The 25,049-nt window shown below is 52.1% G+C and overlaps 1 protein-coding gene across 1 annotated transcript in view; it reads right to left on the bottom strand.

Moving 5' to 3' along the window:
- The window catches only part of LRRC75A (leucine rich repeat containing 75A), a 71,582-nt gene extending 48,217 nt beyond the window's left edge, over positions 1–23,365 (bottom strand). The window contains exon 1 of the mRNA XM_054394432.1: positions 23,102–23,365. Within this exon, the coding sequence (XP_054250407.1) occupies positions 23,102–23,365 (264 nt within the window). The remainder of the gene's footprint in view (positions 1–23,101) is intronic.
- Positions 23,366–25,049: the final 1,684 nt, after the last annotated feature.

The raw sequence follows: 25,049 nt of genomic DNA, 5'->3' as shown, positions 1-25,049 counted from the left end.
CACCTGCGGCGGGGCTGTAACCAGCGGTGGGGACCACTACATCTGGATGGGGCATTGGAGAAGGCAGCCTGGGAACCTCCAAACAAACCAGCAATTGCTACTGCAAATTCCTTGGTCTAATCCACAAGAATGATGCAAAACCAGAGTTTAACTATGTGGAGCATTTTCTGTTCAACAGAGTTAATATTGGCTTGGAATCAACAACTGCTCATTGAAACCTCGAGCGAGGGCACGGTTAGAGAGTCAATGTCTCAGGGCAGAAGTAAACATTTCCCTGGCAGGCTGACTCAAATAACAAATGGTGGCAGTTTGAACCCTTTCCAGGAGGCTGGAATTAAAGAAACTCAGAGAGATGGATGAATGGGCAGGGATATGATGCCTCCATCCAGATCACAAACAACTGCACAGAAGAGCTTTGCAGTAGAGCACGTCGTGGCTGTGTTAAACTGAGAGGCAAATGCAACCTCCCCAGTTGGAGCCTGACCAGACCACAGCTAACAGGAAAGTGCCCTGTGGACATTTAATGAGAACAGATAGCCTCAGCTACCCATCCCACCTTGATTAACAGGGCCAGTGGGATCCCAGTGTAGAAAAACCTTGGAAAGTCTATCTGGGGAAGGTGACTTTGGGACTTGCTTTGAACAATTCAAACAATTTAGATCCATCCCTGCCTTTCACACAGATGTTTGTCTTAAGCTCACAAAATATTCTTCAGGCATCCCCTCTAAACCAGTGAGAGCTGCCTGCATCCCAGTTTCCCATCCAACCCAGTGCATCACTCTGGGGCCATCACTCCAGCTGGGGCTCCAGCTCCAAGCCAGGATCCTGCTGGCCACACAGAGCCTGCACCAGATGGCTTCTGGTGGGACTTGTCATTTCTTCCTCCTGTTCCCTAGATGGATGGGTGACAGCAGCAGCTTCCCAGCAGTCTCAGCCCTCAGGTGTGAGAGCCTCTTCTGCTCTGCACCAAAACCCTCCCTAGGAGAATGATCCCCCAAGGTCTTCTTTCTGCAAAGGAAAGCTGGGGGCAGAAAAAGCTGCAGGGCTAAGGGCAAGATGTGGAGGAGGCTGCAAGCAAACACACAGGTCTCTCCAGTTTGCCAGCAGCTGAGTGCAAACCCTGAAAGGCCACTCTGACAGCCCCCTCACCTTCTGCTAGCCAACTCCACCCAGAGCCCACCACATTTCATGGCTAAAATCCAAAGGAAAAGGTTAATGCATCAGCCCTGCAAAGCAGCCACCCTGTTAACTCTGCTCTTGCTGCTGGGACTCCTATTAACAACTCTGCAGTGAAGCATTAAAAGGAAATATGACAAATTTAATCAAGCATCTGCCATTTCTATCCTCCTGTGGCTGCTAAAAGAGCTTGCTGGAGCAAGCCAGCTGCCAAGTGGTGTGTCCAAACCACAGGTCAGAAGCAGAAGAAGTTTAATTTATCATTCCTCTTGCTCTGTGACTAATACCTTTCACTCTTAAAGGCAGCAGGGAGTCTGAGCCCAGCATGGGTCAGTGGCTGATCCCCAGGGTGAAGGCTACACACCAGCCCCCAGCCTCAACCATGCTGTGCTGCTGGCTGCCAGCTCCTAACTGCACCTCTTCTCCCTGCCACATCACATGTGAAAAACCTTTATTTTTCCTTGCAGAAGCCTCCAACATCTCTGCCAGAAAATGGACTTTCAGAACAAGGAGCATCTCATCTCCCCTCAGGTAAGGATGCAGACTTGTCACCTAAGCTCAGTCTCCTGTCAGTTCCTCTGAGGATGGTGATTCATCCCACTCTAAGACAGCTGGGCTGAGTCAGTCTCTGGCTGTGGCTGTCACTACCAGTTATCTGCCAAGAAAAGCCCCTCTAATTAGCTTATCCTAGACAATGTTTAGGCAACTGAAGCAGGAAAATCCCACTTGTGCTGTTCTCACCTTTGTTTTCCAGCACAGCAAGTGCAGAGCTCTGCATGGCTTTCATGCCCAAGAACAGCCCCATCTGTTCTGCAGCTGATCATCAACCAATACCAGTCCTATTTGTACATTTTGCTTTAGGCCCCCACTGGGTTTTTGGAGGTAGCTGGGACCTCAGACAACTCTTGTCCTTGGAATGTCAGGCAACTCTTGTCCTTGGGATGTGACAGTAGATGCCTTGTGTGCACTGAAAGCTTTTGTTTATGCATGCAGAGAATGCCTCCTGTTCTGTTCACCTGCACACACATCTTTCCCACAAGGAGTTACAGGAATTAAAAGGGAAAAAAGGGCAGAACTGAGATGCTTATGGAATCATAGAATCAGTCAGGGTTGGAAGGGACCACAAGGATCATCCAGTTCCAACCCCCCTGCCATGGCCAGGGACACCTCACACTACAGCAGGCTGGCCAGAGCCTCATCCAGCCTGGCCTTAAACACCTCCAGGGATGGGACCTCAACCACCTCCCTGGACAACCCATTCCAGGCTCTCACCACTCTCATGGGGAAGAACTTCTTCCTCACATCCAGTCTGAATCTCCCCACTTCCAGCTTTATTCCATTCCCCCCAGTCCTGTCACTACCTGATAGCCTAAAAAGTCCCTCCCCAGCTTTTCTTGCAGGAAAGGGGAAGAGATTTCCAAACAGAAGATGACTCTGTAAGATGAGGAGGAATCACTCATCTTCATCATTTCCACTGCCTGCTAGAGACCTCCCTGGGGGCTGGGTGTACAGCAAGTGACTGATTCCTGCTGCAGGAGCTGCACTCACAGCCCCACACCTCTCCCTCTTTGAAACTGCAGATGCCACACAGACTGCAACTGATGAGAGTTGTTGGAGCACCACTGAGCCTGCAAGCACTTGGTGCAGCCTGCTCCTTATCCCCACCTGCACAGCCTGCATTTCATCACCAGTAACAAACCAACCCCTCTGCAAACCTCTCTTTGACTCTCTCCTTAGCAGAGTCTTGGCTCAGATGGCTCCCCCTGAGTGATAAATCAAGCAGACACCAGTGCTGGCTGCCACCCAGCCTTGCACCTCTCCATCCTTCCCCAGGTAGCTCTGTGCCCCAGCCACTCTCATTAAATGATGGCAAAGGGGCAAAAGTCTCAAAGGTAATTAAGGTCCATTAAGCTTTGGGGAATCAGTGTCAAAGGAAGGGAGGGAGCCCAGTAAGAAAAGGACCAGAACTTGGCTGTGGGAGACCCTGCATGGCAGCAAGTGGATGGAGAGAAGGACAGAGGAGCTGCAGCTGGGCCAGATGGCTCACAGCTGCCATGAGGTTTGCCCAGCTGGGACCTCAAGGAGGACACTGGGAGAAGCTGGATTTTCCTAGAGCTGAGGGTTGTCTGATATGATGGACAATCCAGAGGAGCCTGCAGGAAAGCCAGCCTCACCTGTCCTGCTCTGGGGACCATCCTCTTTTCTAACAGAAAAGGTCAGGGAATGGGAGTCCTCACCCCCCACTCTTCCCTGCTCTAACCCAGACACTTTCTCCAAGTTGCCCTCACTTCACAGCTTAACACAACAGGGCATGAGCTGCCTGGCCCTGGTATTCATTCTGTTGGAGCTGCCTCTGGTTAGCAGGAAAGCAGGATTTATGCTGTTGGCCTATTTGAGTCCCATCTCCTATTTCCAGCAGCTGCCACCACTCAAGATTTCAGGAGGGGGTCAGTGCAGGTCGTCTTCTGATGTCCAATGGCATAATCCTGCCCATGGGGTGAAAAGTGCCCACTGAGCACAGAGCAATCAGCTGTCCCAGGAGCAGGAGATGCCAAAGCAGCCAAGTGCAGGAGGAGCTGCAGGTCATGGCTGGAAAGTCACATTTGCTTTTCTGCTCCCTCAAAATGCTGCTTTCTGAAGACATCCCCTCCTCAGCCAGGGAGAGCTGTTACAATCCAAGGATGGAAAAAGGAACGTGATCATTTCAAGGGATGATTCAGGGCTGTGTCAGTAGTGCTGCCAAAAATGCTGGGATGGGGATTACCCACACTGTCTGATACAGGGGGAGGTAGTTTTGCTGCACAGCTCTGCCAGGCAGCGAGCACACAGACAGCACTCCCACATCATCCCCAAGCACTGACACTCCCAGGCACACATTGCAGTGTTGATAATGATGTCACTGCCTCCTGGACCCTCCTCTATCACCCAACAGAAATCAATCCCTTACTGCACACACAATAAGAGCTTGCAATCCAATAACTGCCACCTAAAACCTGGTTTCACTCTCCAAGCCCTGGGTTGATTATTATTGCATTAGCTATGGAGGGATGTATTGTTGCTGCTCACTGAATGCTAAGATCTGCTTCAAAGGGACTGAATTTTGGTGGTGGAAGGCTATGCAAATGGTTTGACAATTGCTTTGGGATCCTTCAGAGCAGATAAGTTTTATTCTAGCACCTAAGATCTTATAGGCACAGGCATTAGTAAAGAAAGAAGTGTGGATGATTCCTCAACACAGCTCTTTTCCAGGGGAGGTTATTCAAGAGAAGTAATTTAAGACATCTCTGAAAGAGAGAAATAGTCAATTAACTCTTTAAACTGGCTGCCAAGGAATGATGTGAATGCTACCAAAAGGTCATTTAAATGACCAAATTGAAGCAGATTCCAATAGAAGCACATTGAGCCTTTTGCTCTCTGTGTGTGCCTGGCTGAGAGGAGCAATCTTGATCCACAACTGCTCTTCTAGAGTTTGTGGAGTCTCCTTCTCTGGAGGCTTTGAAAACTTGCCTGGACATGTTCCTGTGCAACCTGATCTAGGAGAACTTGGTTTAGCAGGGAGGTTCAACTAGATGATCTCCAGAATTTCCTTCCAAGCCCTACCATTCTGTCATTCTCATCTCTGTCTTGGTTTGCAGGGCACATGGATGTTTGACATTCAGCTGTATCTGTGGGGTTCTTCCAGCAAGCTGAGTGGTGTTGCTCTTTAAAGCTACTTTGCTGCATCTACTAGAAGAATATTGCTGTGAGAAGACACATATTGGAGATCTTGCACCACAAAACCTTAGAGAGAACAAGATACAGGCAGATCTGAGCTCAGAGTAAGAAATGGGAACATGAAGGGCCAAAAGGATGAGCAGAGGGCTGGAGCACCTCTCCTGTAGAGACAGACTGAGAGAGTTGGGGCTCTTCAATCTGGAGAAGAGAAAGCTCCAAGGAGACCTTCTTGTGGCCTTTCAGTATCTGAAGGGGGCTACAAGAGAGCTGGGGAGGGACTTTTTAGGGTGTCAGGGAGTGATAGGACTGGGGGGAATGGAGCAAAAATAGAAATGGGTAGATTCAGATTGAGTGTTAGGAAGAAGTTCTTCCCCATGAGGGTGGTGAGACACTGGAACAGGTTGCCCAGGGAGGTGCAGGAGTTTTTAAGGCCAGGCTGGATGTGGCTGGGAGCAACCTGATCCTAGTGTGAGGTGTCCCTGCCCATGGCAGGGGGGTTGGAACTGGCTGATCCTTCCAACCCTGACAATCCCATGATTCTATGACATAGAAATAAAACCTCCCTACTCTTTTTTGCATGAAGGCTTACTCTGAGTCAGCCACAGCCTGTTCCACACCAAGCACAAAGCCTCTTTACACTTCATACCTCCTCCTCAAGAGTTAAAAGAGGCTTCCAGCAAAGGAGCAAAACAAACAAATCCCACAGCACCAAACTCATTTTCTTACTTAAGACAGAGCAATGGGAACAGAATTCAAATCAAGGTGTCCCCAGCTTCTACCAGCTTGCCAAGCCAGCCAGCACCACACAAGTGATTAACATGGACAAGATGAATTTCAATTCTTTCATTTGCAAATCCAGCGTGACAGTTAATCTCCAGCACGGACAAAGTCCATCAATAAAGCAGATTCATGTAATGGGATTCAAAGCAATGGCAAATCAATAGATAACACACTTGGAGGCTAGAATAATCTATGCTTTGCATAATAATCACAGCAACTGTAGTGCTGTGGATTTGTATGGAGACATATTCAAGACCAACCCAGGCCACCTAATGAGCTCGCTGGGGTTTGTTCTCTCGTGGCAGGATGCAGCCAGCAGCACAAATACCTGGCAAGAAACCCAGATGAACATGTGCACAAAGTGGCTGCAGCAGGGAGAAGAAATCAGGAAGGGTGCTGTTGAACACTAGAGAGCTGGAACTCTCCTAACCTCACCCAAAAAAAAAAAAAAGCAGCTGTGCCATGGTGTCCCTGTGACTGTGATGCAAAAGGCTGGATGGAGATGCACAGGCACGGTTGGTCACCACCCAATCTGTTACCAAAAGGGGCAGGGGCTGCCTGAGCAGCACAGGGAAGGGACAAGCTCCTCAGCAAAGCCATTTTGTGACTTTTGGAGTCTGCAGCCCCTTTCTCTCCAGGCATCACCAGCAGCAGTTCAGAAGCAGTTTCGTTCAGCACTCACCACAGGCCATACACAAAGCTACCCAGCACCGAGCCAGCACCTCTCCCATTGCAGCAGTGCCCAGGGACAGGAGGCATAAAACAGAGCAAACAAAGTCCCACCTAAACAAAAGAAAGAACTTCCTTACTTTGAGGGTGCTGGAGTGCTGGAACAGGCTGTCCAGAGAGGTGGTGGAGACTCCTTCTCTGGAGACCCACCTGGACACACTCCTGTGCAAGCTGATCTTGGTTTAAGCAGGGGGATTGGAGGAGATGATCTCCAGAGGTCCCTTCCAAGCCCTACTACCATTTGGTGATTTGCAAACATCTTTAGTCAGGAGGCTACAGCTCTGCTCTCCTCCTTCTCCTTTGGGATATCTTCTCTCATGCTTGCCAAGGCAGAAAACCACTTAAATACCTGATTAACTATAAGCACATGTTTAAGTCCCACTGAAGCCAAAGGGTTTTGGTTAGCAGAGCACTTGATACAGGTTTATGTCAGGCACAGCTCCTTTCCTCCACTGTGCTCTCCACCCCAGTCCCTTCACAGCAGCACAGGGTACACCACTCGAGAAGCACTGGTCAGGACACCCCTCAAACATCAGCTCTCCAGAGGGAAATGCAGCTCAAGTGATCTCTGGAAGAGCACATTGCCCAGAAATCAGGCAATGAGATCCCAGGAGATGCAGGCAATTTGCTGGCTGGGCTGGGCTGAGGAGCTCTCTGCCCTGGGAGAGCCAAGCCACCAGCAGACATTTCCAGTAAGTGTTGTTAAGATCCTCCTCTTCATTTCACCACACATCTTTGCAGAAAGCCTTGAGGGCAGTGGCTGTTGGCCTCTCTCCTCTGAGCCCCAGAGGCTGTCTGGGATGTGACATTAACCCACACATGGCCAGAGAGCCCCTGCTCTTGGCCAAGAGAAAATCAGCCCAGCTTTCATCTGGGGCTGCTGAATCGACAGAGAAAACCTTTCTGCTGAGCTCCATGCCCTGTTTGTAGGCTCTGGGTCCTCTCCAAGGGGGAAGGAGTCCTCTCTGCACCCCCAAACCCCTGGCAGCACACAAAGCCAGGCAGGCTGGGGGGGTAGGAGGGAGAAGCAAGCACATCACCCACTCCTGCCTGCCCAGGAGCTGCCTCCTGTTGGGACAGGCAGCAGCACATCTTGTTCAGCACTAAGAGGTGTCAAAGTCCCCACCTCACCCTGTTTCTGCTCTGTTTGACAGGCAGGGCCTTTGAGCTGCTCTTGTTCCATTTCCCAGGGAAGATGCCAGCAGTGTGCACCGAATGAGCTCAGGGCAGCCAAGACAGAAACCAGACCTTTGCCCAGGCAGGAATTCAGCACATGCTGGACCCATGCTGGTGCAATGCCCAGCAGATGCTAGCACACCACGAGCTGACACCTGTGGGTGGTAATAACCACACCTTAAGGCCACCTCACTGGAGATGGCTTCATCAGAACCCTGCTGCTTCCACTGCTGAGTCACACCACAGCTCCTGCACTTCTGCTCACTGATGCAGAGTGCCCTGCAGGCTTTTGCTTCTCACCTTCCCAACCTGATCAAGAGTTTCCTTCCACCAGTGCCTTCTACCCAACCTCCACTGTTGGGGTCCAAGATGAGGACCAACAGGACCACCAGTCAGACCCAGTAAGGCAGCAGGAGACAGCTCTGGAAGAGGTTTAGAGATTGTAATTCCTGTGTCAGCTCCTATTCCATGGTTTCACACCCATGGGAGCACCTCTGAGCTCCATGCCCTGGCACTGAGGATAGAATCCTGGACTTCTGACAAGTTCCACACAGTGCAGGCCCTAAAGGCTTTAGGTTGCTATCAGTACACACTGCTGGCTTTTCCCTCATTTATCCTACTGTAGATCCTTCCTCCTCCAGTAATTCCTTGCATCCTTTTGAATTTCCCTTCCTAAACCTGGCTGTTGACCCCCAGCACTGCCACCAGCTCCTGCAGAGTCCAACAGACCCCAGCCTGTGGGGCAGGTGACCCCATGGCTCACGCTGGGCTTTGTTCACTACAAGCAGCCAACTTCTGGAGCAGTTTTTGTGCCTGGGAGACCTGCCGAGGGGTTCTGCTCTGCCATCTGCAGGGACAGCCAACACCTCCCCTTACACAAACTTGGGAGGAACAGTAGCAAAGCACCCAGCAAGGAAAACCTCTGTCTCCAAGCCCTGGGCTAATTCCTTATTTCCTTACAGGATGGTGCCAGGAAGCATCCCCAGCCAGGAGGGGAGGTCTGAAATGCCAGCGGTAACAGAGCACCCTGCTAAGCCTTCGTCCTTCTCCCTGGGTGGTTGGGCATTCCTGGGGAAGCTAAACTAGACCCCATGAAATGCTGTGGCCAGAGAGTATTTCCACAGGTGCTAGAACAAAGACTTTGGCTTGAATCTCCCACCACATCTCTGGCCTTACAAGCCAGGACCATTTATTTTCCTGCTTCAAAACAGCCAACACTTAATATTTTTGACTGCTGCTTTCCCCTGCAGTTGACAGCAGAGAAAGAAGAAGCCTTCAGGACACAGCACCAGCTTCTTCATATCATTCTCCACATACAAACCACAGGGCTGAATAATCACTGAAACCTGATGCAAGACAATGAGCTGAGCAAGAGCAAAGCCAGGAGGAGCTCATTGTGCAGCCCCATTCACCAGCCAGCTGAGCTTTCCCTTCCCTGCTACAGCCCCACTGAGACATCCACAACCCTGGGCTGAAATGCCTCAATTGGCCATGAAACAGCTGATTCCAATAGCAAGGCAGCACTGAGACATGACTCATGCTGGTTTTCAAGTGTGGAAGCAGCTGGCCCATGGTGAACCAGACACCTACAGCCTTACACCCAAAAGATGTGGGGAAACCACAGCGCTCGCAGGGGGTTGGGTTGGCATTTAACACATGGAAACACCAAAGGGGCCTTGGGACTTTCTTGCCTCCCAGAAACACCAGCAATTCATGGCCTGAAGGAGAGACTCCTTTTGCAAGGCATTAAGCAAGAAGGAAAAGAAAAAAAAAAAACAAAAACAACCCAAACCCTTGCTTTTCTCAGCAAATGCCACAAGCTGGTCCAAAATCAGCACTGCCAAGTAAACAGGTTGGAAAACTGACTTCTGGGGGCTGTCAGGATGCTGGGCAGGCTCAGGATGTGTTGTCACACTCTTTTTTTCACTGAGTCTGTGACATGCCTCGTGGATGGGTCAGGCAGAGATGAAGCATCCAGTGATGGAGCTTGGTCAGCACTGGGTCCCACCAGGATGTTGCATGTGATGCTCAGCTGCAAAGACATCAGTGAAGGCAGCAGAGTGAGCTGACCTAAAGCTGCAGGACTGGCACTTTATTCCCACCTTTGGGATCATTTCAGACCTCCCATATTGTTGCTCCTGCATTGTTTCCTCTGAAGGGAGAGCACATCAGCAAGCAGCAGTCCTTCTAGAGAGCACAGCTGATGCACACAGCATGGCAGCACTACAAGAGAAGGTTTTTAATGGAGAGGAGGAGGTTACTAATTTTCTTTCTTCAGAAGGAAGAGGACTTGAGCTTACTAATTTTCTTTCTTCAGAGCAGCTGATGGGCAAGAGATGAAAGCATCCCAAGCAAAGGTTTCTTACCCCATTTCAGGGAGTTGAGCTCATCAGAGAACTGCTGCACATCTGCTGGAGCAGGGATGGAGCAGGTCACCAGAGCCAGACCTTGTGCTGATGCAGACAGACTGACCCTGCCACCTGCACCCTGCCAAATTCTCCACCCTCCTTCTCTGGACAGCAACAGGGTGGGAATGAAAACAGAGGGAAGACCACCCAGCCCCAAGCCATCCATGCACCCTGGATGGACTGGATTTTTGCACTCAGAAAGCAGATGTTGTGCACATAGAGTTCAAAGACACGTTTTCCCCCCCCTGCTTAAGCCAAATCAGTGAAATAGCTCAGCTGAGCACTCAAAGCATGCTTCACAGAGGAAGCCTGGGGCAAAAAAAAGTTGCTTGAAGGCTTAAATCATAGAATGCATTGGGTTGGAAGGGACCTTTAAAGGTCATCTAGTCCAACCCCCCCTGCAGTAGGCAGCAACATCACCAACCAGATCAGGTTGCTCAGAGCCCCATCAAGCCTGACCTTGACCTTGATGGAGCCTCCACCACCTCCCTGGGCAGCCTTTTCCAGTGTTTCATAGCAGCTTCCCTGTCTGGCACCAGGCTCCTCTGAGGATCCACCCTGGCAGGATCCTCCCAAGTGGGGGTGAGTTCTAATAGGTACAAGCATGGGATCCTCCCAGATCACTCAGTCTCTTCCAAGAATTCCAAGGGCAAAGGTGTTTGGCTCAGCAAAGAGACTACTGAATGCCCAGCCTTGCTGAGGGAGAATCAAGGAATGGGCTGCACAAGGATTCAATCCAATGACACTGAAATTCAATTAATGCTGCTATTTAAAATAACATTAAACATTAATCATAGAGTCATAGAATCAGTCAGGGTTGGAAGGGACCACAAGGATCATCTAGTTCCAAGCCCCCTGCCGTGGGCAGGGACACCCCACACTAGATGAGGCTGGCCAGAGCCTCATTAAATACCTTTACTTTCCAACATTCATTTCAAACAAGCAAATTTAAGGTGATGCCAACCCCAGGTCATGCTTAAATATTAAACAGCTTCTGTTAGCCTAGGTGAGGAGGGCACAGCAGCTGCCAAAGCTCTAAGGAAAGTCACTGATGAAAACACAACCAGAAGAGGCTGGAAAGAACTTTTGGGGGAGTCTGTTTCACAAGGACAAAGAAAACATCTTCAGTTCAGTTAATTGACAGAATCACAGGATCAGAGGATGTTAGGGGTTGGAAGGGACCTCCAGAGATCACTGAGTCCAACCCCCCTGCCTGAGCAGGAGCACAGAATGCAGCACAGGTCACACAGGAATGCATCCAGATGGGGCTTGAAAGTCTCCAGAGGAGGAGACTCCACAACCCCTCTGGGGAGCCTGTTCCAGTGCTCTGCGACCCTCCCAGTGAAGAAGTTCCTCCTCATGTTGAGGTGGAGCCTCCTGTGCTGTAGTTTATATCCATCACCCCTTGTCCTGTCACAGGGTGCAACTGAGCAGAGCCTGTCCCCTCCCTCCTGACCCCAGCCCTCAGATATTTACAAACATTGATTAAATCCCCTCTCAGTCTTCTCTTCTCCAGACTAACTTCACCTGGTCCAGCTCAACATCTCATTTCAAGTCAATGGCCAAACCAAGGCTGTGATGGAGAAATCCATGTTCTCCAGTCTGCAAGTAAAACTGCAACCCAAGAGGCCAAGATCACTAATGATGGTGACCAGAGGTGTAATTCATTATGGACAATTAATACTCTAGCTAACAAAGCAGCTGCTTTTAAATGCAAAATGTGTTTTGAGATGTTGGCTTTGTCTGCCCTACCCAACCAGCATATTTGGGGTCATTACCTGAGCAAACAACTTCCAAATGATCATTTTCTGCATGTCAAGCTTTCCATTTCATCTCTAACTTGAGATGAAATACCTCAAAAAAGGAAAAGAAATCAATCATGTAACCCCCCCAAGTCACCATTTCCCACCAGAAGAAAAACCATACAAAATTAATCACCCAGCCAAATAAATAAATACCTAAATAAATGCCTAAATAAACACCCCCAGATCCACCAAGGCTCCTTGCTCAGAAGAGGAAGGATTAGACCAAAGCAGAAGTAGCTTTTCACAACCAAACAGGAAAACATTTTCTTCCTTACAGAATAACCTCCAAAAAAAGAAAAAAGAGAATAATCCTACCCATAAAAACCCAAGGCTGCTTCAATCAAGATTCCCTGCTTGCTGACTTTGGCTGTGGTCACCACCATGGATCTAGGTCAATTCAAACTCACATCTTAAATTGCTTCCTGCTGTCTGCCTTCACCCAGGAAGCCCACAGCAGCCATCAGAAGTGAGATTTCCACCCCCTCCACCAATGTCTTCTTCTTCCAGCCCTGGAGCAGAGACAGCTGTGTCCAAATAGATGGTAGACATGGGAATGTATGAAGGAATGCCAGGAAGAACCAAAGCTTTGCTAGCTCTGTCTATGTGCCACCATGGGTCACCAGAGAGCTTCAGAGAAGGGACTGCCCAGGATGTTTGCATAGGTTTGAGTCCTGCTTCTGCAGGTATTTGTGCTTCACTACCCTGATGTCAGTGAGCTCAGGCTGGACCAGGGCCTAGGGCTTATTCAGCATGAACAAAACATCTGGCAGATGCTGTGGTGAGGACAATGCACCACTCATGCATGGGAGCTGGGTCTCTGCCCCAGTGTGTTCTTACAGGTTTGAAGCTCTCAGCTCCAACATGAGGCTCTCACTCTCACATTTGCCATCTCCTCCAACCTCCTGCTTTTCACTTCCCACTGGAGGTAGGGGTGCCATGGTCAGAGAGATGGTACTGGTCCCCAGCACGGTTCTTTGTGGGACCAACTCTGCAGGCAGGGTAAGAATAAAGAGAGAAGTGTCCCAGTAAAAGTCCACAGCACATCTCCAGCTACAACAACCATTTCCCACCACGGGCTGCAAAATGCTGAGGGCATGTCTGCTCTCCTTCCTCAGCACATTCTGCTTTCCCCTGCTGGGATTTCATTGTTGTGCCAAACAGATCTGCCTGGCTTTGGGGAGGAGGGGGGGGGAAGGAAGAGCTCTGCAGAACAAGTCAGTAATTAATTGCTCACCAGCTCCCAGCCATCCCCCGAGGGGGCTCAGCTTAAGCATCCCCCAGGGAGGGAGGAGGAGCAGCTCTGCCAGCGCTTCCCAGCCGCCGGAGCAGGGGCTCCCAGGCAGAGATTTGCTGAGAGCCCTCTGCCCTTTGCTCTCACAAACACAAGGAGTCTCTGCCTCTGCCCAGAGAAGGTTGCTGCCTGCGGGAGATGGAGATAGGAGAACTATTAGAGGTGTTTGGGTTGGGTTTTTAGCCTCCTGTTTTCTGAGCTCATCATGCTGAGGAGGAGGAGGAAAGGAGAGACAACACTCCTTTACAGGACAGGGCTTCACCTCCTGTGTAACTGAAGGTCCTGGCCTTGGTAGGTGCCACAGCTATCTCCTGGCTGGGTGAGGGCAAGGTCTGCACCCTATGGTAGGCCCATTGCTGGGGGCTCATTTTTGATAACCAGGTATAATTTTCCTTTCCCAACCAGCGTTCCTCTTCTCTTTTTTCTGTAGCTAAATGTAAAGCAAGCAGCTGAGAAACCCAGACCACAGCTCCTCATCCTCCAAAGAAACTCACACACCCATCCCCTGCACTTGAGGGCTCTGCTCAGGGTGCAGCCTGGCTGGTTCAGCTCTCCTTTAATTAGTTAACACTCATTTCAACTCCATTACTATTAGAAGTTTAAGGACAGCACCTCAGAAGGAATCTCTTGTGCAACGCAAGAATGCAATCCCCTGCCCCTCCTGAGCACACCCACAAAGGTTGCAAAACCTCCAGGGGACAGGCAGGCGGAGCAGGGCCAGTGGGCAGCGGGAGCAGGGCCAGTGGGCAGCGGCAGCGGGGCCAGTGGGCAGCGGGAGCGGGGCCAGTGGGCAGCGGGGCCAGTGGGCAGCGGCAGCGGGGCCAGTGGGCAGTGGGAGCGGGGCCAGTGGGCAGCGGCAGCGGGGCCAGTGGGCAGCGGCAGCGGGGCCAGTGGGCAGCGGGAGCGGGGCCAGTGGGCAGCGGGGCCAGTGGGCAGCGGGAGCAAGTCTGCAGTGAAGCAGCCCTGGCAATGCTGCTGCTGTTTCCCAGAAAGCAACCTCAAAGGCAAAGAGGACATTAAAGGACTGAATGCAGCAGCCCAGTCCAGTGCCTGTGGACAGCAGACTTCAAGGAAACCCTCCATGGCCCAACAAGGATGCTGAAGGAAGCCTGATGGAAGTCAGGCATGGAGAAGAGGAGATGCAGAGGAGACTGAGGAGAGACCTCATTGTTCTCTACAGCTCCCTGAAAGAAGATTGCAGTGAGGGGGCTGCAGTGAGGGGGACTCTTTTCCCAAGTAAGCAGTGATAGAAGGAGGGAAAATGCCTCAAGGTGTGCCAGGGAAGGTTGAGGTTGGATATTAGAAAGAAAGTGTCTTTACTTAGAGTGGTCGAGCATTGGAACAGGCTGCCCAGGGAGGTGGTGGACTCACCACCCCTGGAGATGTTCAAAAACATGTCGACTTGGTGCTTTGGGACATGTTTTAGTGGGCATGGTGGTGTTGGGTTGACAATTGGACTCGGTGACCTCAGAGGTGCTTTGCAGCCTAAACGATTCTATGACTCTGTTCTAACAATTCTAAAGCCTCACAGCATCTCATAAAGAAGTTCCTTCACTGAGATCAAACCTGAGCCCTGCTCTGCCATGGCAGGAAAGCCAGGCCTCTAGGAAGATGTGACATTTAGAAGCTCTAAGGAGTGAGATATCCATGGAGACATCCAAAGGCACAAGGAAGGAGGCAGCTCCCTCCTGCCAGCCCTGCTGCCTGCCCAGGGCTCTCCCTCAAGCCAGCAATGCCAAGTGTTCAAAACCTCACCCAAAGAAAGTGTCACTGCCTTGGAGAGGCAGAAATTCTGAGAGGGAAAGAGTCTTGAGAAGACCTGAGAAAACCAGACAGCTCCAAGCAGCTCCTGCTCTCAAAGCAGCAAGGCCAGAGCCAGGAGTAATTGGAGGTAGATCTTTCTGCTCAGAGAGGAGTGGAAAGGACAATTTGCTTTTGCATTTAGAGGCAAGATTCAATTTACCATTCACTGGTCTTCTCTCCAAAACTTGGGCAGAAGGAGGCTGAGATACACAAGAGGGAATTAGGCATTAAATCACATGAGGCTTTTGGCTGGGACCTGCAGAAGAAGTTAACTGCTTAAAAAAAACAAAACCCAAGTTCAATACTAAAAACACCTAGAGAGAGAGGACCTCCAGAGAGAGAGAGGACCTCCAGAGAGAGAGGGGACCTCCAGAGAGAGAGGGGACCTCCAGAGAGAGAGAGAGGACCTCCAGAGAGAGAGAGGACCTCCAGAGAGAGAGGGGACCTCCAGAGAGAGAGAGAGGACCTCCAGAGAGAGAGAGGACCTCCAGAGAGAGAGAGAGGACCTCCAGAGAGAGAGAGGACCTCCAGAGAGAGAGGGGACCTCCAGAGAGAGAGAGAGGACCTCCAGAGAGAGAGAGAGGACCTCCAGAGAGAGAGGGGACCTCCAGAGAGAGAGAGAGGACCTCCAGAGAGAGAGGGGACCTCCAGAGAGAGAGAGAGGACCTCCAGAGAGAGAGGGGACCTCCAGAGAGAGAGGGGACCTCCAGAGAGAGAGAGAGGACCTCCAGAGAGAGAGAGGACCTCCAGAGAGAGAGGGGACCTCCAGAGAGAGAGAGAGGACCTCCAGAGAGAGAGAGGACCTCCAGAGAGAGAGAGGGGACCTCCAGAGAGAGAGGACGGACCTCCAGAGAGAGAGGACCTCCTCAGACACAGGGGTTTAGGGTTTTTACAGTTTGAAGTAAGATAAAAAGGAAAAAGAAAACAAAAAAAAAAATTAAATAAGGTGCGTGCCAGCCTGTCTTGGAGCCCCAAACTGCCAGCTTTTCACATCAAATGTGAAAGCAGCAGCAGCCTGAGGGGGGGAAGACACTTTCCTGCTATTATGTAAACAGATGAAGTGCTGAATAGGGGCTGGTTTGCCAGCTGCAACCATTAACCTCTTCCAGCTTGGAGATGCTCCAGAGAGGGCACAGGCAGGACCTCTTCCTCCATTCAGAAGCAGCCAGCTGCCTGCTGCCCCAGCCTAGCCTAACCCAGCCCAGCCCTGCAGGTCAAGAGGAAGGAAACCAAGGCCTGACCCAGCAGTTCCACCTCTGACCCTTTGAGAAGGGGCAGCCCCATGCTGCATCCCCTCCCAGATCCCAAGCTGTGACACCTATGGGAGCCACCACCTCCCCAGGCATGCAGCCCTCAGAGCCAGCAGCACTTCCAGAGAAGCTGAGCTAGGAATCCTTGGAAAACTGGACACAGCAGGAGCTCACTCAGGATGTGCTCTTCAGGTGCCAGTGGATATATGAATGTGGAATCTCCTTCCTGTGCAGGCTCCCTCACCACGTTCTCTGCAGCAAGCAGAGCCTGCCTGGGTGTGCTGCGTGTGCTGCATTAATGCACCCAGCAGCAGCACTGATTTCTTATGCATGTGATTCCCCAAGCCCAGCAGGGACATCCCTGCTAGAAGGGAAAATCCTCTCTGCTCCATGCCAGCAGCACAGTCAGCATCACTGCTGCACAGGGAGGCTCCAGGGACTGAGCTCATGCTGCTGAGCACATACCACCTCTGCCCCCCTGCTGCTGCCTGACCTTCCCCTTCCCCTCCTCCCCCCCTTTCTGCATCTCAGCATCCCCCCAAAGACACTTCTTCCTTAAGAAGAGAAGCAGCAGCCACCTTCCAGGGGGTTAATTAAAACCAGTCTGCTCAGATGCCAAGCAGACACCAGGGTGTATCCACCTGCAAATACCACAGGAGTAGAAAAAAAGAGTAGAAGGAGCTGGGATGGGAAGCAACTGGAGGAATGATTCTGCAAGAGAACAGCTTCCAGCAGGGCAGAGCTAGGAAACATGGAAGGAGATCAGAGACCCCATTTGGGGTAGAACACCCCACACTGCCAGGCACAGCTGTTTGCTGTCAATTCCTCCAGCAGCCTAAGGGTTAAAAATAATTGTGGGGAGCACTTTTGGTTTCATCAGCAACCCAGAGCAGAGGAAATGAACAGGAATCCCAAAGCCACTCCACTGAGCTGGCAGGCTGAGTTACCCAACTTCCACCGTGTGCTGCAGCCCTGCTCCCCATCCCTGGGCATTCCTGCTCACCAAAGCATTGGTGCTGCAAACCTCCTCACCCCTGTCCTCCTGCTGACAGGCTGAGAGGAGCTAAGAACCCCCAGCCTTGGTCACCTCTGATGCATCAGCTGGTCCTAGCTCTCAGGAGGAAGGACCAGACATGCACTTGAATGACCAGAATGATGCTGAAGGTCCTCCAGAACCCCAGGGGCCACAGGATGGTCTCCATGGGGATGATGCCCCACAGCTGGTGTGCATGGAGCCAAGAGCAAGCTCAGAGTGGCACAGACCAGCTACAAGGCACCCTGCAGGCTGTGGCTAAGCTGCATCATATCAACCAGACCACAGCACAGCCCAAGGTCTGCTCTAGATGTCCACAAGCACGTCAAACCACATGGCTGAGGAGAGAGATGGAAGCAGCTTTGACATCAGCAGGGGCTGAAGCATCAGCTTTGAGGCTGGTGCAAAGCCAGAGGCCAGCATCCTTCAGGGAGACAGTTTGAATCTGAGACAAAACAGCTCCAAAAAAACATCCCTTTCAGCCTGTAGAGCTGCCTGAGGTGCTGCAATCATCACAAACTCTCCTGCCAGCATGTCCACCCTGATGGAGAACCACCACACAACAGCACCTCTGTCCCTTAAGTGTAGTCTGGGGAAATAACTAACCCTAAAAGCATTCCTGAGCCTTGGGTGTGCATGGTGAAGGTGCACATTGTGTAACACACAGACCAGGCTGGTTGTGGGCCACCAAATGCTTCAGCAGCTTTTACTGAGCACACAGAGTTACACCAAGGGGCTGCTCAGAAGGAGCAGGGATTTCATCCCCAACCAAGCAGGGTGGATGTTGGGACATGCTGTGCCTTGCTCCCCCCAATCACTGGCAGCAAAACTCCAGGGTGAGCTTCAAATGGGGCTGAGGAACACCTGCAGCCATGGCAGGGATACCTCTGGGGGACAGACCATGGGGACCACAGGCAAAGGGACACTGCAGGCACAAGGTCTGCACAGCTTGGTGGGCACCAGAGCACATTTGCCCCCTGCTCCTGCTTGCAAATCAGAGTTACCACGGGGTCTTTGCCTGCTTGAGGCCCTGACCCTTCCCACCCCATCAGCACCCAGCCCAGGCTGGCATGAGCAGAGAAGCCACTTTACAAGTCGTGCAGCTTTGCCACACCTTGGACCTTGCCATCTGGCTTCAGGCCATCTCCAGCTCTTGCAGGTTTTAGTACAATTGCTCTCTTATTCCTTTCATTTCTGGTTTTAATTCCTGGAACTGTTGTCCAGCTCCTGCCCTGTGCAGGTGATACCCAGAGCTGTGAGATGCCTACTCCCTTTCTTCCTCCCCCTCCATCTCCCACCAGCCCAGCTCCTCCAGAGCAGCAGCTACAGCTCAGCAAAGACTCCACGTCAGGCCAGAACCAATGGCAAATTCTTTGAGTGAAACGTAATGTGCTGGGAAGTGCTTCACCATTTCACTGGGGAAAACGATCTGTTTGGCAGCAGAGAGGAGAAAAACATGCTTTGTTTTACAAATCCTCTCCCCAGCAGGAGAGACACTCCCAGAATTTAATATACTGACAGTGCTTGGCTGCTTCAACCACTGAAACTCAAGAGTGCACAAACACACACACACCAAAAAAAAAAGTAAAAAGTAAAAATAAAAGTGGTGTGCTCCAGAACATCAAAAATCTGTCCTGTTCTTCTTCTCACTTCTCCCAAGGAACCACTGACAGAACAAGAGGCTGCCCAGGGAGGTGGTGGAGTCACCATCCCTGGAGGTATTTAAAAGATGTGGTACTTGGGGCTATGGCCTAGGGGTGGACTTGGTAGAAGAGGGTTAATGGTTGGGCTTGATGATCTTGAAGGTCTTTTCCAACCTAAGAGATTCTATGATTCAGCAGCTCAGCCACAGCAGTTCGTCAGCACAGAGGAGCTGCAATCCTCCCACTCGTGATAGCTGGCACGGATGGTGTGCAGGGTCTGAGAGAGTGGTCCCAGCCTTCTCCAAGTGCTAGACACCCTTAATTAATTCACTTTCACCCTCTCTTAGGGAGAGACTCTGCAGCAGCTCCTTGCAGGAAAGCAGGGATGCTGCCCGTGAGCAGATCTAGGAAGCCACTTTAGAGCAGAGAAACTGGAGTCAAAGCTATTCAGTGCAGGAATTGCATCCAGGAAAGGCAGCTGGCTCCATCCAGGTGACAAGGGCTTTGGTCATCATTAAAGCCCCACCAGGGCTTTAAGCTGGGACTGAATACTAGGAAGAAATTCTCTGTAGTGAGGGTGGGGAGACATTGGCACAGGTTGCCCAGGGAGGCTGTGGATGCCCCCTCCCCGGAGGTGTTCAAGGCCAGCTTGGGCGGAGCCTTCAGCAACCCGATCCGGTGGGAAGCGTCCCTGCCCGCGGCAGAGGGGCTGGAACAAGACGATCTTTAAGGTCCCTTCCAACCCTAACCATTCTATGATTGAATGACAAGAAGCTTCTCACAAGCCCAAACTCCAGCCTCAGTAACACAGGAAGGATTTCAGTGCATTTCCCCTTCTCCTCCAATGCATTTCCCTACCAAAAGCATCCCGCGTGGAGCACCGCTGAGGCTGGCTTACAAGAAAACAGACCCCATGCAAAGAGAGCAGCAGATGGCACCTCTTGGAGAGGGGATTCTAATTTAGCAGTGGGAGGCTTGGGCTCCGGGCTGTTGACAGAGCACAAAGAAGGAGCTAAAGAACCTGCTGTGAACTTCAGCTGGCTGTGCCAGAGGAGCACATACCCTTCCAAACACTCGCTGCCAGCACCAGCACACGGTAATAACTTTAAGTGTTACTTTGAGGCCAGGCAGTGGGATCAAATTGCCTCTGCACCGGAGACCACTTCTGACCTCTCTGGGGAGCAGTTTCAAAGCAAAGAAGTCTGTCTGCTGCTCACCTTTTTTATCTTTTTTTAAAGCGCTTTCTATCTTCTCACTTTCAGAGTGGTTTGCAGCCTCCAAGTGGCCTTGGAAACGCTAATTAATGCTCCTGAGAGCTGGTAAAGAAAGCAGCATTGCTCCCCACTCCCATTTCAGAGGAGGGGAGCAGGATGGATAAATTTGGTGAAATGCAGGAAGCCACTCTGGCCCCTAATGGCAGTGGTGAGGCTGGAAGGGTAGAACCTGCTCTGGCATGACCTTTAAATGATGGTTTTGCTGCCTTCTCCTTTGGCTCATTATCAAACACAGCTTTGTGGAGGAGGAGAAGCCCCCTGAACCTCATCTTGCAGTGGATAGGTTGGGCAGGATGTTATGTTAAGGAAAGCTCTAAGGCTGGTCAGCCTCAGGTCTGGCCACAAGATTATCTTGCTCAGACAAAAACGATGGAGCATGTCCAAATGCTGTCACCTACCCCATCGCTAGCACGCCAGGCTGGCTTCAAAGCTGGGTGAAGTCAGTGGAAAGTGACCTAAATGGCTGGGATTTGCAAAAAAAAAGCACAAGGTCTAAATGCAACTGAGAGCTGGGCACCAGGTCACTGGGTTTGCTCAGCAACATCACACATTACACGAGCAACCACAAGGACCAGCCCACACCACAGCCCCTCTGCGGTGGACACGGTGTAAATGACTCATGGGAAAAGGTCTCTGCCCCACCAGGCTCATCCATCCATCCATCCCTCTCTGCTGGAGGAAGCTCATCCTTTCTCCCATATCTTCACTTTCAGGCTCTTATTCATCAGGAGCTCAGCTCTCAAAGACTTCCACCACCTCATAGCCACAGCTCCTTGGGAGCAAACCAAGCATCCCTTGTAGCCAGCAATGGAGTCCTAAACCACCACTTTCCAAAAGCCAGCCCATGGAGAACCACAGCAAGTGGGATTTGTTCATTGGGGCATCCCACATTCACTACTCAAAGGCAGGCAAGGAATAATACAGCCTCATTTAAAATGTGCTTGGAGTCTATTATAGTATCTAGGACAAAGTGTTCCCTATTTTGACACTCTAAGATATATTTTATCAGAGCAAGCTCTTCAGAAACAGTCGCTCAGCAAAGATTTATCTGACTGTAACAGGTTCCTCGCTTCCCCCAGCATTTCAAAATTAATTTCTAGCTTTCCCCCCTGCCTACTTCAGATGTTGGGATGTCCTCACAGTCAGATCTGTCATTAGGGCAGCCACTGTCACACATCCCAGCTCCCTGACACGAGAGTATGTGGCCAACCCACAGGGAAGGAGAGGATGGTCCTGCTAAAAACCACTATCTGAAACCAGAAAGAACTTGGAGCAACTCACAGCACTTCAAGTGGGACCAATATTTATTGGGGGAGAGGAGGGTATTTGAGATAAACACCTTCTAAAATTAGCACCTGCCTTCCTGCCAGATCCACTGGGCTGTGGGAGCAGTGATAAAGCTTTGGCATGGCTGAGAGGGTGCAAAATTCAGGCACAGATCTGCTGCCCAACTCTCAGACACTTCTGTTCCACAGGGGGTTCCCTGGCCATGTGTTTGACCCACATGGTGGCACAGATCCCACATGGAGAGGTCATTGTCCCAAAGCTTCCAGGGAGGGGGCGCACACATCACAAAAAAAAAAAAAAAAAAAACCAAAAAAACCCAAAACCCACACCTTATCTCAGTGTTGAGAGAAAGTGGCAAAAGCTTTCTGTCAAGGAGCACAAACACAGATGAAACTGTTCAGATTTCTCATCTGGACTGCTCCAAACCCACTCCTAAGTCATGCAAACCAGATGGGCAGAAGGACCCTGGCTCATGGGGTAAATGGCAGAGGTGCCTCTAGGTGGGCTGAAGAGGTCACAAGGACATGCCCCTAACAACACATTTACTTTGCCAAAGCGTTCACTGGACCAGAAACTGGGGGGAGGGAAGCAAAAAGCAAGAAGAAAACCATCAGAGTCTGGACCAGCTGTGATTTCCCATGGACAGACTGACACTAAGCACATCTACAGAGCAAGAAAGCAGCTCCTGATCCCCAGGGAAGATCTGAGCAACTTTTCCCAGGTGGTAGGACTGGTTACGGCGGAGAAAAAGCAAGCTCAAAGATGAGGCTGTCTGCACAGAAAACTTGCTGGGTTTCAAAGCCCTTTGTGCCCCAGAGCCCTGAAAATTCCCAGCACCTCACTCTTCTGTCACACAAAATCACAGAATTACCTAGGCTGGAAAAGGCCTTTAAGATCATCAAGTCCAATCATCAGCCTAATAGTGACAACTCCTCGACTGAAGCACATCCGTCAGCACTACATCGACACCATTCTTAAATACCTCCAGGGGTGGGGGCTTTGCCACTTCCCGGGCAAGCCCTCCCCCACCTACCAGCAGAAAAGGTTAAATGCTCATTTTCTGGGTACACAGCAGTGCTCCTCAGCTCATGTCCAGCTCAGACAGCCTTTAGAGGGAAAAGGTCTCATGCTCCACACAACTAATTCTGTGCACCCTCACAGCGTCTCTCAGGCTCTTTCCTACAAGCTCCAGTCAACAGCAGCAGAACTCCACCAAGTGATTCGTGTGCCAAGAAGAATAAGATAAAAAAGCAGTGCTGCCAACTCTTGGTATTTCTGAGCTGGGAAGAAAAGAGCTGATCCTCCAAAGCTGCCAGGATCAAATTGCCTCAGTGCTTTTACAGAGCTGCTTTAAAGCCCAAACTTTTGGAAAGTTGAGTGGGAACCTCCTTGAGTGGGCTGTGCGAGCTGCAAACCCCAGAGCTATCAGCACAAGCAATGAAGGGAAGGAGAAAAATGCACCCGGCAGGGTTCCTCACTGCAGACAATGCAAAGCATCTCCCCGGGGTTATTTTCCCATCTCCAACACCATGACCACCCTGCAGCTCCCTCAGCCACTTCCCCAAAATTACGCCACACCAAGTCAGCCCCACAAGAAACGAAGCATGCTCCTCATTCTTTTGCCAGCAGGCTTTCAAAACTGGGACACGTTGGGCTCCTAGATTGTCTTTCCACCACCCAAAGCAGGCAGCCTACCCCCCTCCCCCCTCAGGAGAAACCCGCCCATCCTCACCTGCCGCAGGTGCTTCAGCAGCTCGGTGGCCTCCTCCTGTTTCCCCTGCTTCACCAGCACCAGCATGTCCTGGATCATGCAGATCCGCCGGTGGTAAGGGGGCAAACTGCTGCCACCACCCTTCCCAAACTTCTCGCCGGACTTCACCACGAGGGAGGCGAGGAAATCCCCCCTTTCCCTGGGGGGTACTTTCTTGCGGTGGTGAGCCTGAGGGCTCTCCCCAGCGCCGCCCGGCTGGCAGCCCTTGGTCTGCTTGGTACCCATGGCGTGTGGCCTCGGCTCCTGCAGCCCTGGGGCTGCATGCAAGGGGAGAGTGGCTTGGGGCTGGAAGGCACGGAAAGAGGGGCGCAAGGGGGCTGGGGGGTGAACAAGAGGATGTACAAGGGGATGGAAGGGATGCACAAGAGATTTGGGAGTGCACAGGGGGATGCACAAAAGGGTGGAGGGGGGGAATGCACAGAGGGATGCGCAAGGGGTTGGGAGGAGATGCAAGAAGGGTTCAGAGGATGCACGAGGAATTCAAGGGATCCGGGATGGGGTTCGGTGGTCCCGGGATCCTAGTAGGGGTGCCGGTGCTCGGCGGTGGGTCTTCTCCGCTCCCGCAGGCGGAGGAGAGAACGGCAGCGCCCGGACAGAAGAAGCCGCGCGGGGCCCCCTCCGCCCCGCTTCATCGCTGTGGGGAGGTAAGAAGCCGGGATCTGAGAAGCTCCTTCTCCCGGTTCCCTTCCCGGGCGGCGGCGGCAGCGGGGCGATGAAAGAGGCAGTGCTCAGCGCTGCAAAGCGGCGGCGGCTCCGAGCAGCCTTCGCCGCCTCCTCCTCCTCCTCCCGGCGCCGAAGGGGATCCCCTGGGGATGGGATGAGGGCCGGGTGGGAGGGCAAGGGGGTGGCCACAATTTGGGGCAACTGTTGCACGGCAAGGGCGGTGGCGGGGACTCCCCGAGGGGGCGGCGCGGCTCGGCTCAGCCCCGCTCGGCTCGGCACGGGTGTGGGGTGCATGCAACGGGGAGAGGCGGGGGAGGGCCGGGGGCGGGCACCGTGCACCGAGGCAGGGCTTGCGAAGGAAGCTGGAGCCGGCTGGGGCTCTTCCTTCCTCCGCCGCCTTGTCTAGTCCTGCAGGGCTGGGGATTGCACCGGGCGAGGAGGTTGCATAGGCGGCGGGGGTAAGGGAGGGGCTGGTGGTGGAGGGGTGACATCGAAGCTGGTAGGGAGGAGGATTGCGGCGGGGCGGCGGAAAGCAGTGGCGCTCGGTGCAGGCTGCGTGCGGCATCCCCGCTGGTGGTTCCCGGGGAGGAGCACCGAGGAGTTTTCCCCTCTCTATTTTCACCCCAAGGGACCTCTAGGTTCTTGGCCGTGCTTGTCCCTTATAGGGCTGTGTTCTGACCTGGGGACACCCCCCTGCAGCCCTACCCGGCCATTCAGGTCCTCCCCTGAACCTGTGCTCGGGCAGGGAACGATGGAGGACTCCCAGCTCCAAATGGTGGCTGCTCCTGCACCTTCCGGCCTCCTCCCTCGCCTTCAACCCCTTGAGCAGCTGCTCCCGTGCCCAGTTGGACGTCACCGTTTGTGCCCTGCCATCCCCTGCCCCAGCCAAAGCCACCCCTACTCCATTCTCATCCAGCACTTTCCACAACCCCTTGCACATGCTGCTCCCTCCAGCGGCTCCCCATCCCATATTCAATCACAGAACAGAATCACAGAATCTTTTTTGCTGGAAACGACCTTGAAGGTCACCAAGTCCAACCAGCTTTTAACTCTACCAAGTCTGGTGCTAAACCATGTCCCTCAGCACCACAAATCATTCCTTATCTTCCAGGCACTCAGCTGGCAGGACTTGGGGCACCTGCTCACTCCAGGTCAGCTAAGAGAACCCAGCAGGCAGTGTGCTCCTGAGCTCACCCCAGGCCCCCTGCCTGCACGAGCAACACGAGGCCAGTTTGCTCACACCAAG

Source organism: Indicator indicator, chromosome 30 (assembly GCF_027791375.1).
Source record: "Indicator indicator isolate 239-I01 chromosome 30, UM_Iind_1.1, whole genome shotgun sequence".
In the NCBI taxonomy this organism is placed as follows: Eukaryota; Metazoa; Chordata; class Aves; order Piciformes; family Indicatoridae; genus Indicator; species Indicator indicator.
This window is presented reverse-complemented; position numbering and strand designations above follow the sequence as displayed.